This window comes from Xenopus tropicalis, chromosome 7 (assembly GCF_000004195.4).
Source record: "Xenopus tropicalis strain Nigerian chromosome 7, UCB_Xtro_10.0, whole genome shotgun sequence".
NCBI classification, from domain to species: Eukaryota; Metazoa; Chordata; class Amphibia; order Anura; family Pipidae; genus Xenopus; species Xenopus tropicalis.
The window spans coordinates 119,842,679-119,860,785 of NC_030683.2; the positions used below are offsets into that span (position 1 = coordinate 119,842,679).

Below are 18,107 nucleotides of genomic sequence, written 5' to 3' on the forward strand. Positions count from 1 at the left end.
AAAAGGCTGAATCCTGGCCGAATACTGAACTGAATCCTGGATTCGGTGCATCCCTGAATAAAATAAATGATAATAATATAAAGGCAAGGTAATATGTGATAGAAGTGATAATTAGTGATGGGCGAAAAGTTTCGCCAGGCATGGATTCGCGGCGAATTTCCACGTTTCGCCATTGGTGGATTGTTTTGCGAAACGGATGAAAAAATTTGCCGTAGAATAATTCGCCGCACGTCCAAAAAAGAATAGTAGCCGCGGGTGATGAAATAATAGCCGCGTGACAAAACAATAGCCTAGGGCGACGAAACAATAGCCGCGCGACAAGATAATAGCTGCGGGTGATGAAACAATAGCCGTGCAACAAAATAATAGCCGCGGGCGACGAAATAATAGCCGCGCGACAAAATAATAGCCGCGCGACAAAATAATAGCCGCGCGACAAAATAATAGCCGCGGGTGACGAAACAATAGCCGCGCAACAAAATAATAGCCGCGGGCGAAATTTTTTTTTGTTGCACGACATTTTCGCTGTTTCGCGAATTTTTTGCCGATTCGCTCATCACTAGTGATAATTAGTGATGAGTGAGTTTTTTTTGCCAGGCCTGGATTCGTTGGGAAATTCAACATTTTGCCACTGGCGTTTTTTTCAGTTTCAACGAGTCAGTCTTGTCAAGATGCGTATCAAAAAAGTCATGTGATCGTCGCATTCATGAGTTTTTGCCATTTCATGATTTTTGCAACAGTTTCACAATTTTTTGGGCAAATCGAAATGGGACAGATTCGCTCATCACTAGTGATAATGTCACGGCAAGTAAATATATTTTCTTTCTATGGGTCGAGGTACTGGGTTTTTGTTTTTTTTTATAACATGGCATGCCAATGCAAATGAATGTGTGATAATTTCTGTTACATAATAGAGTTATGTCAAGCATCCATTCAGGATAGCAAAGGTCATTTAGATGTATTTGTATTGAGATTTGTATGCAAACTGCATTGTCACCTAATTTGACTCTAAAGGCTGTGTGTGTATGTAGCCTGTTATTAGGGTTCTTACGTTGTCTTATTAATTCAAATAATTTGCATGAACTCAATAAGAATAAAAAATATGTAACAAAAAATAAAAGTATATCTAATAAAAGTCTGCTCCAAGAACAGTAACCCATAGCAACCATGAAGATATTTGCGTAAACAAATGACCAATACGTTTCCACTTTAAATTTCATATACTGTATATACTCGAGTATAAGCCTAGTTTTTCAGCACCCAAAATGTGCTGAAAAAGTCATACTCGAGTCGGGTGCCATGGGTCCCTCTAGACTAGCACCCTCTGTCCTTTGTGTGCAAATTAGGCCACCTGCAACCAGACCCTCCAGTGCCCTGACCAAGGCCCAGGCCTAGGGCTGCAAGATGTTAGTGGCGGCAAACAGGCGCCCCTAACATCAACTGGGTGCTGTGCCTGTTCTTTATTTGTGGTGGGCGGCAGGCAGCGGCGCATAAAATAGTTAAATAACATCTTGCCTGGCCGCCCCAGCTCCAAAAACTGCAGTGCATCTACTTCCTGGTCGGTGACGTCATCATGCCATGCACACGCGCCGTTACGTCACTCTGTGCGCGGCGCAGCCCTACAAGGGGGGGGCGGCACAGCAGCTGGGCCTAGGGGAGCACCAAAGGTAAATCTGGCCCTGGGCCTAGGCTCCCACTAGCAATACTTATTCCCCCTTACATCTCCTCCGGGACTGGGTCTGCTGCCAGTTTGCCAATGTGCAATGAGCGTGGGGTAGTACTCATATTATTTTTGTTGACCCTCTTCTCCACTTACAGAGCCAGTTTACTGTTTTTCTTTGAAATAAATATTTAAAAACATATACCCCACTGATGCCTCAATTAATGTAATTTTATTGGTATTTATTTTGATTATTAAAACTTAGCAGTAGCGGCTGCATTTCCCACCCTAGGCTTATACTCGAGTCTATAAGTTTTTCCAGTTTTCTTAGGTAAATTTGGTACCTCGGCTTATATTCGGATCGGCTTATAATCGAGTATATACGGTACCCCTGATATCTATATCTACTTGCTATGTAAGCATAGTGCCCAAGAGCTCTGTATGTAATATCAGGAGCAAAGTGTGCTACACTTCACATCACCTATAGCAACCAAGCAGCAGGTACTATTTACTGGCCCCTAGTTTAAAAGCAAGCTTCTCATTGGTTGCTATGGGTTACTGCTCTTAGGCAAACTTTGTGCCTTTTATTACTTATGGGGTAAAATCCTTCAAAAAGAGCAATTGCAGAAATGGAGAAGCATTTTGTCATCTATCAGCACAGCTTCTCTCCCCAACCACTTTCTATTATGGACCAGCCCAGCGCAAACCCTGTTATGGAACAGCACAGCTTCTCTCCCCAACCACTTTCTATTATGGACCAGCCCAGCGCAAACCCTGTTATGGAACAGCACAGCTTCTCTCCCCAACCACTTTCTATTATGGACCAGCCCAGCACAAACCCTGCTATGGAACAGCACAGCTTCTCTCCCCTAACACTTTCTATAATGGACCAGCCCAGCACAAACCCTGCTATGGAACAGCACAGCTTCTCTCCCCTAACACTTTCTATAATGGACCAGCCCAGCACAAACCCTGCTATGGAACAGCACAGCTTCTCTCCCCTAACACTTTCTATAATGGACCAGCCCAGCGCAAACCCTGTTATAGAACAGCACAGATTCTCTCCCCTATCACTTTTTTTTAACAGACCAAGCCCTGTCCTAAAATGACCCAACTTTTCCCATCTCATTTTCCTCAACCTTCAAGATGGCCATGCAAGCATTTATGTTCTCCAAAATGGCCATGTATTCTACTGAATTCTGGGATCCACATTTGGGACAGAGAGAGACCTGCAGCAAATGCTGGTACAACATTTGTTTTCCTAAGGAGAAAACATGGCAGAATTAATCAACAAGAGGGAAAAGGATAGACAAAAAGAAAACTAAAGAATGGTTTCCAACAAGACAGGCTGACAACATGGGTGTAATATCGCCATCTAGTGGCCCTGTCAATACATAATGCATTCCATTTGTGTGTTCCACACTATGATTTTGTTACACTAAGGGGCATATTTATTATAATGTGCAAGTGTGATTTTGCCCATGGCAACCAATCAACAATTAGATTTGAACGATCACCTACAAGTTAAAAAAGAAAAGCAAAAATCTGATTGGTTGCTATGGGCAACGTCACAGTGATGTTGGTTCATACCCTATAATAAATATGCCCTTATTTGTCTTTTGGTCTGAATTCAGAAAAATAGTGAAATTAATATTGTACAACCTGTTTAACCAATGTACACCTGTGGAATACAGTAAGTGGTAGCAGGGATGCCCAGGGAATGTTCTCTCATCATGCTGGTATGTATATACCTTCCCCCTGCCTTTAATATATTCTTGCATTTGGAAATCCCCTATACTGGTGTAGGGACCCATAGGGTTAATACGTCCCTATTGCTTTAACCCTACTATTTCCTATATCTTCCTGTTACTGGGCAGAGACCCATGTATCTAGCTGATATTACCATGTTGTGCCTTATTGGTTTATAGGTAGACCACTCCCTCGGCACTCTAATATAGTGTTTAGCAAAGGGGTGGCTCTTCCTCTTTGGCTGTCTTTGTGTCTCATTTGGAAGGTCCACTGAGCCTGGGATCAACAGGGCCCCAGTAAAGCCAATATACCCTAAAGGTTATGTATAGCTCTAGTAAAGTCGGAGATCAGTGACTTCATGAATGAGGAGTAGTAAGAGTTAGGATGATATTTGTAAAATAACTTTCTAGGAAAGTGGGACAGTAAGTTTAGTTAGAAAGAGCAGTTTCGGCTCCAACCAGGAGAGATTAGCTGGAAGTATCTTCCCTACAGGCACTGTTGCCTTAGAGCAGGACACGGTTAAGACTCAGGTATCAGGTCAGTTCCTATCCCTGATCCATAGTCGGCTGTGAGGGATCCTTGGCTGCTAAGGGACACCCTGTGAAACAGATACTGGGCCAGGCTACTCTCCACAGGTAGGCCGTGCTGGTTGGTGGTCCTTTCCTTCCCTACCCTCGGCTGTGGTGGGATTAACCAGTGGACACCATATTTGGGATTTTCCCAACATGCCCAATAGATGTTTGACTAATGAGAACTTCAAGAGGGCTCCATACGTGGGCCAATAAGCTGCCTTTTCTGTCAGGACGGTCCAAGGTGGCAGTGTATATGGGAACGTGCATGACCAACCTTAGCGGCTGTGCTACCAGACAGCTCGGCCATGCCCAGAGAAGCCCCTAACAATCCACCGCTTGGGAAAAATGATGATTTACAAAAGGCAAATAGAGAGATCAAACACCCAATTGCTATAGCATCCCTTTAATTACACTCACTGAAGCCCTGTGGGAAGGAACATGCTGATCTCGGCATATTTTCATCCCTAGCACACTGCACTTGTTGTATTATTCATATCCAAACTCTACATTGTCTCCACGGAAAGAGCAGGTACCAAAAAAACTGAAATACAAACTACGGTCACTTTCAAATAGGCTTTATGAAGAAGCAGCAGTGAGTGCCTTATATGAGGAGAAAGGAGGCCACTTGGACTTTAGTAAAGTAGTCAGGATTAGTATATATATAATATGAGCTAATTACTATGGTTGCTGATAACCTAAGGGGGTAAATTAACATTTCCCATCCTGCTGTTAAAGAGCAGACATGTCATTGGTTGCTGGGGGATTACTAGATCAGGGCAAATATTGCACTTTTTTTACATTACACAATAAAACATCTGTAAACTTAACCATTATGGTGATTTAAGCAGGTACTTGGACTTGGACTTTTCCATTACTGGCTAAAAAAATACATTATTAAATAAAGACATAACACAAGTCCAAACGGTTTGGCAGACAGTCTTTCCCTTTTATTTACTGTACACCAACAGCCCATACAATACATGGCAGTGCATTTAACAAGCGATATCCAAGCATTACAGCATTTGCAGTAGCCCATTAGCTTCATCCTTCCCCGGCATGGGGTTGCTGAAAGTTGTAGTTCTGGGACAACCCGATCAAACATATCCCCAACTGTGATAGAAAACCCACCCCTATATGAGTTTTATCATGGAGATAGCAGCGAGGACAAGCATTAAAGGGCTGAAGTAGAGGCCGGAGCAACCATTGCAGGTATATCCAAATTGATACTTTGTGTTGCCGACTTGTGCTGTAATAGTTTTGTTGCTGCATTTTTTTTCTTCGGCACATCCTCTCGTGAAGAACTGCTCTGTAACCTTATTATTTGTTGTATCTGAAAAAGAGACATCGGTACAATGGTGCCCATTAATGAACTGGGAAGAGAAAACATTGACACTGACATTGGTGTTCCTACTTAAAAAGGCAAAATAAAACGGAGATCACATGATGCAAGTCACAGGTTATGGCTCCCTGGGGCATTCTGGTTGGTTTATTGTTATGGTTGTCCAGAAGGATTGTAATCCATTCTAGTAACCCAGTGATCCCCAACCAGTGGTTCAGGGGTAACATGTTGCTCCCCAACCCCTTGGATGTTGCTTCCAGTGGCCTCAAAGCAGGGGCTTATTTTTGAGTTTCTAGTTAGGAGGCAAGCTTTGATTGCATAAAAGCCCAAAGTAATTGCCAAACAGAACCTTCTGTAGGCTGCCAGCCAACATAGGGGCTATCAAATAGCCAATGATAGCTCTTATTGGCACCTCTTTGTCCATTGGAATGTGGCTCATGGGTATAAAAGTTTGGGGATTCCTGTAGTAACCCATTCCAACCAATTAGTAGGTTTAGTAATCCATAACAACTATTCTTTTGTCGTGCGGCTATTCTTTTGTTGCCCGTGGCTATTCTTTTGTCGCCCCCAGCTATTCTTTTGTCGCCCACGGCTATTCTTTTGACACCTGCGGCTATTCTTTTGTCGTTCGGCTATTCTTTTGTCACCCACGGCTATTCTTTAGTTGTGCGGCTATTCTTTTGACATCCGCGGCTATTCTTTTGTCGCCCCGGCTATTCTTTAGTTGTGCAGCTATTCTTTTGTCGCCCCCGGCTATTCTTTTGTCGCCCCCGGCTATTCTTTTGTTGCCCGCAGCTATTCTTTTGTCGCCCCGGCTATTCTTTTGATGCCCCCGGCTATACTTTTGTCGCCCCCGGCTATTCTTTTGTGGCCCCGGCTATTTTTTTGTCGCCCCCGGCTATTCTTTTGTCGCCCCCAGCTATTATTTGTCGCCCACGGCTATTCTTTTGACGCCCACAACTATTATTTTGACAATTTTTGGACGCGCAGTGAATTTTTCTGCAGCAAATGTTTTCATCCGTTTCGTGAAACAATCCGCCAATGGCGAAACACGGAAAATCGCCGCGAATCCATGCCTGCCGAAACATTTTGCCCATCACTAATAACAACCAACCAGTAGTTGCCATCTTAGAGGTCTGCTATTTGACTGCACACACCCAGGGGAACCTGAGAGCCCACGCTTAGAGTGGCAGCCACTGAAAAAAGAAAAATCTCCCAGTTTCACCCCTAGAAACTTGCAGCTAAAACCAGTGTTGGTGCTGAAAGAGAGGGGTACCCCGGTTTTCGCAATTGGTGCATGCACAGACTTTACGAAGGGGAGGGGGGCAGAGATTTGGTGCTGAGGGCAGAACCAGACTTAAATACGCACCCCGCTGATCTGACATTTGTCCAGACCATACTCTGTAAGACCAGACCCCTACCCAACTTCCAAAGCCCCACCTACCTTCTCATAATCACTCTCTATTGGCTCAGCCGTTTCAGTCAGTGACACCTCACCAGTAAGTGTTAAGAGGTAAGATTTTCCCATATATGATATTAATTGGTAACTGGCCATATTCAGAAGGTACTTTTCAAAGCGCACAACAGATTCTCCTTTCATACGTTACCTGTTGAGCTGTAGGAAATGCTGGCACATTTACTGTGTTCTCCATCGCACACCATTGTTTTGTTAGTGTAACACTCAGACTGACCGTTTTCATAACAGGCTTCACATTTCAGTGGTTTTTTTGGCTGTTTACCTTTAGATGGAGGATCTTAATTGGAAAGAAGCCAAAAAGTATTAAGCAAATATTTTTTTTAAAAACTGTATATTTCTGAATGTATATGTTTGTGGTATAAGATAAACAATATAGGCCAGGGCTAGTTGACCAACAGGACTCTTCCTATTGAATAACTATATTCCTGATTAGGATCATTTAGTCAATCCCCCATATGTAATAAAAGGCACTAAGTTTGCCCATCAGCAGTAACCCAATAAGATGTTTGCTTTAAAACAGGTAACCAGTAAATTCTGCCTGCTGATTGGTTGCTATGGGTTACTATTCCAGGCCAAACTTAGTGCCTTTTATTACCTAACCCTCATTATCTCCAGTTTAATCTGACCATACCTTGGTCTAAATTCCAAATTCTAAACCCACCTATGTTGGCAATTCCTTCCCTTTCTTGCACATGATAATTGGGATTATCCCAGTGTGATGGGTGCCAGTCTGCAGTATCTAGGGAAGCATACATTGCCCAGCCCTAGCATTAAAATATTGAACATAATACCGTCCCGATGCAAATAAACGAGAAGCAAATAAAACATACATATACATTTTTCAGAACATCCTTTCCATACAGATATGATGTAGCAGAAGCCTAATTAAAGGGGAAGGAAAGGCTAAATCACTGTGGGTGTCAAATGTGATTGTAATCGCTTACCTTATACCCCCGGCTGATGCTCCTGTTAGGATAAAACTGCACCGGCCCGGGGTATATGGGAGCGAGTGACCCTCTTCCTTCTTTCTTCGGAATCCCGGGGCCGACCCATCCGCAGTTGAGCAAAAAATCAAGCTTTTTTGTTAAAGTTGGCTTTTCGCCCTACTGCGCTGGCGTGAAGATCGAAGAAGGAACAGTTGCCCGCATACCCCGGGGGTTTCAGGAAAGCGATTACAATTACTGGGGGCCATCTACTATTATGGCACCCCCCCCCTGCCCACTGATGTAGCCTTTCCTTCTGCTTTACAGTTTCACCTGGAAATTACCTTTGAAATTATATTTACTGAAAAAGTCATAAATAGTGGAAATTGTAACATACCTTCTAATAGACAAATGTCAAGCACGCAGCATTTGACGGACATCAAAATGACAGTGGTTCCATTGGTAAAGCTCAAAGCATCGAAACAGTTGTGCGATGTTCCGCATTCTCTGACAATCCAGCCCTGAATCAGTTTGCCTAATGGAGAGAAATAGAAAATCTGCCAAATGCAACAGCTAATGCAAGGAAGAATATATAGACAGAAGGGCAGGCAAATTTGGGGCTTATTTATAATCACTGGGCAAATTTGCACATGGGCAGTAACCCATAGCAACCAGCAATCCAGACAGCTGCAATCTGAGTAAGTTTATATCAATGCATTTTTCGGGTTTAAATCTTCTCTAAAATTTATTTTGCTTTGCCACCCAGAAATTGCCTTTAAATAGGCACTATATAAACATTTACGCAACTTAGAATGGTGTCCACCCATCCCCTAAATATCCAAGGCCTGGCCCTTACCAGGTTGTGTCCAAAACACAAATACACTCTGGAACTAATTCAGATCCTCATAGCATTTGAGCTTTTTGTGTAGTGCACAAAATGTTTGGATCAACAGATTCTTCATCAGGGAATCAATGATTATACAAAAAATGATTATACAAAAAAACTAAAATTGTAGATAATAAACTTGGCTGTAGCAAGCAATGCCAGGCAGCAGCTGAAGGGCAAACAGGGTTTGAGTTGTATTAAAAGGGGTATAGATTCAGGGAGGAGGGGGTTATTCTTCCCCTTTACAGAGCCCTGGTAAGGCCCCATCTAGAATATGCTGTTCAGTTTTGGTCTCCAGTGCTCAAACTGGACATTATTGAGTTAGAGAGGGTCCAGAGAAGGGCAACTAAGCTGGTAAAGGGTATGGAAAGTCTCAGTTATGGGGAAAGACTGGCCCAGTTGGGTCTGTTTACACTGGAGAAGAGGCGCTTAAGGGGGAATATGATAACTATGTATAAATATATATTTCTTTTACAAAAAAAAGTTAAGCTAAGTGGACTGATGGGGACATGAGGAGGCTTCCCTGTGGGTATCCAATCAGAAAGGCAGTTTTGAGGACAGTTGTACAACAGAAAATGAATCAGTGCTGCGCTATACATGATTAGTCTATAAAATGAACAGTACAAACCATTGGTATCTTTCTCATCAATATAACGGGTCACGCAGTGGTCCTGATGTTCCTTACAGGATTGTTTAGAACCGCTGCAGGTTAGACTCTTTGCATCGGTTGTCAGAGACGTTTGTGAGCACGTCACGCACTCATGTGTATACACTGAAAAAGAAAATACACATTTTTTTTTTTTTAATGAATTTAAACAAAATTGTAAATATGATCATTAAGTTTTCCACAGAAGGAAGGGGGTGATTGTATTCTCAGCAGTCACAAGAGAGCCTTCTAAAATGTACTTTTTTCAAAACATGTGTTTAGGCCTAACCCTAACCCTCCCAACCCCACCTCTCCCAATCCAACTCTGTCATGCCGGGAGGGGTGGGTGGGACTGGGGTAAGTAAGTAAATTAAATGTGGCAACAGGAGTTGACTAGGGTGCTGAGTGCAGAACCAGCAAAGCAGCACTGTCCCTACAGCCTGCCATAGGCCAGATGGCGAGTAAGGACCTGTGTCTGCCAGCAGGGGAAGGGGGTACATTAGAGAAAAGGGCAAACAGGGGAATACTTTTGTGCCCCCCCATCCACCCCAATGAATAAGCACTGACAAACAAGGGCAGTGTTGAATTAATAGCACCCATGCAGGACTCTGCGTTCCATTTTTGTGCATAGGGACCTGCAACAATTAAGATAAGTGCAAGTGTGAGGTAATATGGTGACTTTTACCCCACCATTTTGCACTTTGCACCCTGCCTTGCAATTTGTACTGTATATAATCCCTAAACCTTACCACAGCTTGGCCATACCTGTTGAATAGATGGATAGAAATACACTGTACTGATTTATGCCAACTACCGTATTTTTCACCGTATAAGACGCACTTTTGCTTCCCCAAAACTGGGGGGGAAAAGTTGGTGCGTCTTATACGGTGAACTGTCTTTCTCTCTGTGCCGCTGCTCTCTGCTGCATCCTCGCTTTTATAAGGTTGCGCCCGTGACGTCACACGCCTTATAAAAGCACAGAAGCAGCTGGGAGCCGCGGCACAGAGAGGAAGACATCACGGGAGCCGGAGGCCGGTGGGGGTAGGTTAGGGGGGAAATGGAAGGTGCTTGGGGGCCCTGGGGGAAGCTGAAGAATGCTGGGGGTGCCGTGGGGGAGCTGGAGGATGCTTGGAGGCCCTGGGGGACGCTGAAGGATACTTGGGGGGGGCCCTGGGGGAAGCTGAAGGATACTTGGGGGGGGCGTGGGGGAAGCTGAAGGATACTTGGGGGGGCGTGGGGGAAGCTGAAGGATACTTGGGGGGGTGGGGGAAGCTGAAGGATACTTGGGGGGGCCCTGGGGGAAGCTGAAGGATACTTGGGGGGGGGGCCCTGGGGGAAGCTGAAGGATACTTGGGGGGGCCCTGGGGGAAGCTGAAGGATACTTGGGGGGACCCTGGGGAAGCTGAAGGATACTTGGGGGGGCTGGGGGAAGCTGAAGGATGCTTGGGGGGGGCCCTGGGGGAAGCTGAAGGATACTTGGGGGGGCCCTGGGGGAAGCTGAAGGATGCTTGGGGGGGCCCTGGGGGAAGCCTCATTATGAGCGAGCCCAGAGACAATTAACTTTATACAGATGATATAAAATATTTTACTACAGTATTTGGTTCAGAATCTTTTTTTTCTAGATTTTTCTCCTTTAAAATTGGGTGCGTCTTCCGGAGCATCTTATAGGGTGAAAAATACGGTATCTCTTTCTAATATTTAATCTTTCTTTGTTCTCTCCTGCTTGGGTGAGTTTCCTCCCAAACTCCAAAACATACAGACTTTTTACAGATTAACAGACAGGTTAATTGGCCCCTGATAAAGTTGGCCCTACCGTGTGTGAATGTGGTAGGGACCTTAGATTAGCAAGAACTGCAGAAGTGTGTCATTTAATCTCTAAGACCAAGCCCTGGATCAATAGAGTACCATTCATTTTAATACCATATCATATCTTTTTTAAACTTATAAGAAAAAGGAAGGCATCTGCTCCTTTCTTAAACGTATCCATCATATCTTCCAGCACAAGCGCTTCAGAGAAAAAGTCTACAGATTCACAACTCTTAGGGGCACATTTACTAAACCACAAATGTTTTACTTTTACTAAAAAGTCTGAGTTGAAAAAGTCTGTGTGAGAAAAGTTGCAGAAAAGTCCCGAAGGTTCCACATGTTTCGACTTGTTGCATGAAAACCACAAGTAAAGCAAAAGAAGAATCTTTCAGGGAAGGGACATCTGCCATTGACTTCTACACGATCTCAACAACTTTTTGATGGCAACTTTTTTTTCTGCAACTTTTAGCAGTAAAAATCCAAATAGAGGTCCTACCTCTATTAGCCAAGGTCTATTAGCAACAGGTTACAGAAGACTTTGTTCTAGTTATTCTATAAAGAGGTCATATCCTACTTTAAATGCTTCTTCTTCAGCATCATTTTCTCTATGTATTGAGTTTGCTGTGTGCAGATACCATGGGCCCGATTCACTAAAGTCCGAAATAAGGGGCCTGATTCACTTAAAGGCGATAAAAATTATCGCACGCTTTTTCGCGTTAAAAAACGCAAAATAACTTGCGCGCGATTCACCATAGTATTATCGCGTGCGAAAAATCGCCATTTTCGCATGGGTTATTTCTTGCACTAGTTTTACCGTTTTGAGTTAATTTCCGCGCTGAAAAGAATACGATCGCATGATTCACTATAACTTTTGCGCGCTAAATATCGCATTCGGCTATACGAAAAATTAACACCTACTACAGGCAGGCGAAAAATTATACAAAAGTACAGTAAATGATTTTTTGCAATAAAATATGGACTTACAGTGTTATTTATTCAAGTCTGTGTTTCCCCTAGAGTGACGCAGCCGCCAGTTTGCAGCGAAATGTTCATTTTTAATACAGTAATTTTCTGCAAGTATTGGTGTGTATGGCTAACATGGCGTGCGTTCATTTGCGCGACTATTTCTATTTGGCTACAAGGGATGAAATGTTTCGCCAGGCATGGATTCGCAGCAAATTTTTGGACGTGCGTTGAATTTTTTCGCGGCGGATTTTTTCATGTGTTTCGCAAAACAATCCGCCAATGGCTAAACGCATGAAAAAATTCGCCACGCAAAAATTCACCGCACATCCAAAAATTGATACAAGTGTCAAAAAATAATAGTCACAGCAACAATTTTTTTGCCCGCACAACATTTTTGCCGTTTCGTGGATCTTTCGAAAGATTTGCTAATTTTTCACTAAAGAAACCAGAACACATTTGCTCATCACTAGTGGCTACTATTTATAAGCATCTACTATTTATATGCTACCATTTATATGTGGCTAATATTTATATACACCATTTATATGCGGCGACAATTATTATACACTATTTCTATGCTACCATTCATATTCGGCGATTATTCGCGTAATTTAGCTCATGTACAGGCAAATACCGCATTGAAATAGTCTTTTGCGAGTTAAATAACGCTTGCAATATCGCGCGTAAAAAAGCGCGAGTATGCTTATAGTGAATCGTGCGAAAAATCGCCAAAATTAAGTGGCGGTAAAAATTTTAGCGCACAATAAGAATAGCGCACGTTTTATCGCCCTTTAGTGAATCAGGCCCAAGGAGTGCTATTTATAGCATGCGTTAAAAATCTTATCACTTCTTATTTTTCGCTCGATTCACTAAAAGGACACTTGTCATAATTAAGAAGCGATGTGCTGCGTAATATGTTGTGCGCTGCGTAATATATTGCTTGAAAATATGTCGTCGCAAGATAAATAACGCCAAGAACATCGCTTCTTAATTATGACAAGTGTCCTTTTAGTGAATCGAGTGAAAAATAAGAAGTGATAAGATTTTTAACGCATGCTATAAATAGCACTCCTTATTTCGGACTTTAGTGAATCGGGCCCATGCATATCTGTATTGAGCAATTCATTCCACATACATTTCTTCTTTAGGGCTCTGGCACACAGGGAGATTAGTCGCCCGCGACAAATCTCCCTTGTCACGGGCGACTAATCTCCCCGAACTACCATCCCACCGGCGATGTACCGGATGGTACAAGCTGCGCAGGCGATTTCAGCAAATCGGCGAAGTTGCCTCGCAAGGCATTTTCGGCGATTTGCCGAAATCGCACCGCAGCGTGTGCCATCCCACCGGCGACTTACATGTTCGCTGGTGGGATGGTAACTGATGGCAACTCGGGGAGATTAGTCGCCCGCGAACAGGGAGATTTGTCGCGGGCGACTAATCTCCCCGTGTACCAGAGCCCTTAGTGTAAATCTTCCATTTGTGTTAATGTCTAGTAATTATACTTCCTGGTGATTACAAAATATTTATATTTGTAGTTTAAATCCAGTGGAATATAAAAAACAAAAGTGGACTCATCTTTAGTTGTTGCCTTTAGTTCAGTCCAATGCTGGATTTGTCTTGGTAAAGACTAAAGATACGGACAAATCCAAAAATTCTAAACTGAATCCTAAACTTGGTGCAAGATCAGCAGAACTGCTTGGTAACACTAATGCCTTATACAGAGTAAGAGCAGGCTTATACATAGAAGCTCAATATTCTGCACAAAAGTGTAATATCCTTCTTTGTGAATATCTTTTTTTAAAATAACAAGGATATCTTGGAAATAGTGACGGACAAAAAAATTGGGCAGGCATGGATTCGCGGCGAATTTCCACATTTCGCCATTGACGGATTTTTTCGCGAAACGGGTGACAAAATTCACTGTGAAAAAAATTGCAGTGCGTCCAAAAATTGTCGCGCATCAAACGTATTGTCGCGCGTCAAAAGAATTGTCTCTTGAGCCAAATAGAATTGTCTCTCTCATACAAAGAATTGTCTCTCGCATCAAAAAGAATTGTCTCTTATCCAAAGAATTGTCTCTCGCATCAAAAAGAATTGTCTCTCATCCAAAGAATTGTCTCTCGCATCAAAAAGAATTGTCTCTCATCCAAAGAATTGTCTCTCTCATACAAAGAATTGTCTCTCTCATCAAAAAGAATTGTCTCTTTCATCCAAAGAATTGTCTCTCTCATCAAAAAGAATTGTCTCTCATCCAAAGAATTGTCTCTCTCATCAAAAAGAATTGTCTCTCATCCACAGAATTGTCTCTCTCATCAAAAAGAATTGTCTCTCATCCAAAGAATTGTCTCTCTCATCAAAAAGAATTGTCTCTCATCCAAAGAATTGTCTCTCTCATCAAAAAGAATTGTCTCTCATCCAAAGAATTGTCTCTCGCATCAAAAAGAATTGTCTCTCTCATCCAAAGAATTGTCTCTCGCATCAAATAGAATTGTCTCTCTCATCCAAAGAATTGTCTCTCGCATCAAATAGAATTGTCTCTCTCATCCAAAGAATTGTCTCTCTCATCAAAAAGAATTGTCTCTCTCATCCAAAGAATTGTCTCTCTCATCCAAAGAATTGTCTCTCGCATCAAAAAGAATTGTCTCTCATCCAAAGAATTGTCTCTCGCATCAAAAAGAATTGTCTCTCATCCAAAGAATTGTCTCTCTCATCCAAAGAATTGTCTCTCGCATCAAAAAGAATTGTCTCTCAACCAAACAACTGTCTCTTTTCAAAAGATGTTGTTGTTGTGCGTCATATTGTGACGCGCAACAATTTTTTTTTTTACGTGTGTCATTTTCCCCGTTTCCCAAATTTTTCATCGTTTTTGGCATATCGAAACGGTACAGATTCGCTCATAACTAAAAGGAAACATTTGGTTTGTGAACTCATTGCCAGTAGTGATGAGCGAATCGGTTCCGTTTCGCTTCGCCAAAAAATTCACGAATCTTTCAAGAGATCCGCGAAACGGCGAAAAAATTGCGAAACGGCAAAAATGTTGCGCGGCGACTATTCTTTTGTTGTCCGCGGCTATTATTTTGTCGCGCGGCTATTTTTTTGACGCCAGCGACTATATTTTTGGACGTGCGGCGAATTTTTTCATCCATTTCGCGAAACAATCCGCCAATGGCGAAACGCGGAAATTCGCTGCGAATCCATGCCTGGCGAAATATTTCGCCTATCACTAATTGCCAGATCAATGGCATTCAATTGCCAGGTATGGGGACCAGCTAGGGATCTAGTGAATCATTTTTACTCTTCTTTTGCTTGTGGCTATATCGATCTGTACAATGGTTCCGATTTTAGGCACTACAATCCCAAAATCTGTGTATGTCAGTTGGGCTACAGTATTTCTGCAACACTTGAAAATAACATATTTGAAAACAAGCCATTTGGAAAAGCACAAATAAAAAAAATTGTGGAGGGAATACAAAAATCAAAATTAATCATTTTAATTAATCTTTTAGACGGTGTAGTTTTGTATTAGAGTTTTTCGTGGTACAGGTATACGACATGTTATACAAAATGCTCGGGACCAAGGGTATTCTGGATAAAAGGTCTTTCCGAAATTTGGATCTTCATATCTTAAGTCTACTAAAAAATCAATAAAACATTAAACCCAATAGGATTATTTTTCCTCCAATAAGGATTCATTATATCTTAGTTGGGATCAAGTACAGGTACTGTTTTATTATTACAGAGAAAAGGGAATCATTAAACCATTAAATAAACCCAATAGGACTGTTCTGCCCCCAATAAGGGGTAATTATATCTTAGTTGGGATCAAGTACAGGTACTGTTTTATTATTACAGAGAAAAGGGAATCATTTAACCATTAAATAAACCCAATAGGGCTGTTCTGCCCCCAATAAGGGGTAATTATATCTTAGTTGGGATCAAGTACAGGTACTGTTTTATTATTACAGAGAAAAGGGAATCATTTAACCATTAAATAAACCCAATAGGGCTGTTCTGCCCCCAATAAGGGGTAATTATATCTTAGTTGGGATCAAGTACAGGTACTGTTTTATTATTACAGAGAAAAGGGAATCATTTAACCATTAAATAAACCCAATAGGGCTGTTCTGCCCCCAATAAGGGGTAATTATATCTTAGTTGGGATCAAGTACAGGTACTGTTTTATTATTACAGAGAAAAGGGAATCATTTAACCATGAAATAAACCCAATAGGGCTGTTCTGCCCCCAATAAGGGGTAATTATATCTTAGTTGGGATCAAGTACAGGCACTGTTTTATTATTACAGAGAAAAGGGAATCATTTAACCATGAAATAAACCCAATAGGGCTGTTCTGCCCCCAATAAGGGGTAATTATATCTTAGTTGGGATCAAGTACAGGTACTGTTTTATTATTACAGAGAAAAGGGGATCATTTAACCATTAAATAAACCCAATAGGGCTGTTCTGCCCCCAATAAGGGGTAATTATATCTCAGTTGGGATCAAGTACAGGTACTGTTTTATTATTACAGAGAAAAGGGAATCGTTTAACCATTAAATAAACCCAATAGGGCTGTTCTGCCCCCAATAAGGGGTAATTATATCTTAGTTGGGATCAAGTACAGGTACTGTTTTATTATTACAGAGAAAAGGGAATCATTTAACCATTAAATAAACCCAATAGGGCTGTTCTGCCCCCAATAAGGGGTAATTATATCTTAGTTGGGATCAAGTACAGGTACTGTTTTATTATTACAGAGAAAAGGGAATCGTTTAACCATGAAATAAACCCAATAGGGCTGTTCTGCCCCCAATAAGGATTAATTATATCTTAGTTGGGATCAAGTACAGGTACTGTTTTATTATAACAGAGAAAAACCAAATACATTTTAAAAATCTAATTTATTTGATTAAAATGGAGTCTATGGGAGATGGGCTTTCAGTTATTCGGAGCTTTCAGGATCACGGGTTTGTCATTTTTAAAAAACTAAGAGCTCAATAAAAATTTAATACCCCCGAGTATCTTTCTTTCTTTGAACTTTTATTGCTATTTGACTTTTAGTTGCCACTTATTCCTTCTTTTTCTTTCCTTTGTCCATCACTCAATTTTCCTACAAAGAGCCGTACATTCAGATTCAGTAATTAATAATGATATATTAGTACTTACAAATATACTTTATTCTGGACAGTAAGCAACAAAATTTGATTGCTCGACAAGATCACCAATATTTTTTTTAAAAAAAAGCAAATCAAGTAAGTCCACCATATGTCCAAATTTATAGCGCCTACCTACAGGGACAATAAAATATCCTCATTCATTTTAAACAATGAAATGAATGATGTAGGGCAGTGATCCCCAACCAGTGGCTCAGGGGCAACATGTTGCTCCCCAACCCCTTGGATGTTGCTCTCAGTGCCCCCAAACCAGGGAGTTATTTTGAATTCCTGACTTGGGGGCAAGTTTTGGTTGAATAAAAACAATATTTCCTACCAAATAAAGCCCCTGTAAGCTGATAGTGTGCATAGAGGCTGCCTAATAGCCAATCACAGCCCTTATTTGGCTCCTCCATGAACTTTTATGGTGCTTGTGTTGCTCCCCAAGTCTTTTTACATTTGACTGTGGCTCACGAGTAAGAAAGATTGGGGACCCCTGATGTAGGCAATAAATTGTAGGTACCCCTACCTGAGGCTGCGCAGGAAATCAGGACAAGGAGCAATGCAGTGCACTTGGCCATGGCGATGTCTCTTGAGGGAAGGTCAGCGTGGAAATGAAATTCGCAGTATGGGGTGGAGCTTATATATATAAATGTCGTTGAGGTTGGATTGCGCACGTTTACTAATTTTGTAAAAATAATGAAGCGTTGTGTTGCATTACCATTAAAAGGACTTTGAGCTCTTATCAAAAAAGGCAAACAAATTGACATCATTACGGCACACCCTTTTGATACAGCAATATTTAAATTTGATATGGGCACAGAGTTCTTATGAAAGAGCCAACTGTGTGACATTTTGTAGAGACACAGCAGGAACAATGTATGTTTGAGGCAAACTGTAAAAAGCTTAAGGTTCTCAAGAACCAGTG

At 41.7% G+C, this 18,107-nt stretch overlaps 1 protein-coding gene across 1 annotated transcript; it reads right to left on the minus strand.

The window, feature by feature from the left end:
- Window positions 1-4,901: 4,901 nt before the first annotated feature.
- LOC100488359 (phospholipase A2 inhibitor subunit gamma B) lies at window positions 4,902-17,824 on the minus strand. The gene is made up of 5 exons (XM_031905880.1): window positions 17,709-17,824; window positions 9,235-9,378; window positions 8,118-8,255; window positions 6,928-7,074; window positions 4,902-5,311 (listed from the first exon to the last, which is right to left on the minus strand). The coding sequence occupies exons 1-5, from the start codon at window positions 17,758-17,760 to the stop codon at window positions 5,112-5,114; spliced, it is 681 nt and encodes a 226-aa protein (XP_031761740.1). The 5' UTR covers window positions 17,761-17,824; the 3' UTR covers window positions 4,902-5,111.
- Between the last annotated feature and the right edge of the window lie 283 nt (window positions 17,825-18,107).

Coding starts and splice junctions, on each gene's coding strand:
- LOC100488359 (XM_031905880.1), bottom strand. CDS start 17,760: ATGGCCAAGTGCACTGCATTGCTCCTTGTCCTGATTTCCTGCGCAGCC. Junction 9,379..17,708: donor GATTTCCTGCGCAGCCTCAG/GTAGGGGTACCT, acceptor TTTCTTTTTCAG/TGTATACACATGAGTGCGTG. Junction 5,312..6,927: donor CATTTCCTACAGCTCAACAG/GTAACGTATGAA, acceptor TCTCTTTTTCAG/ATACAACAAATAATAAGGTT.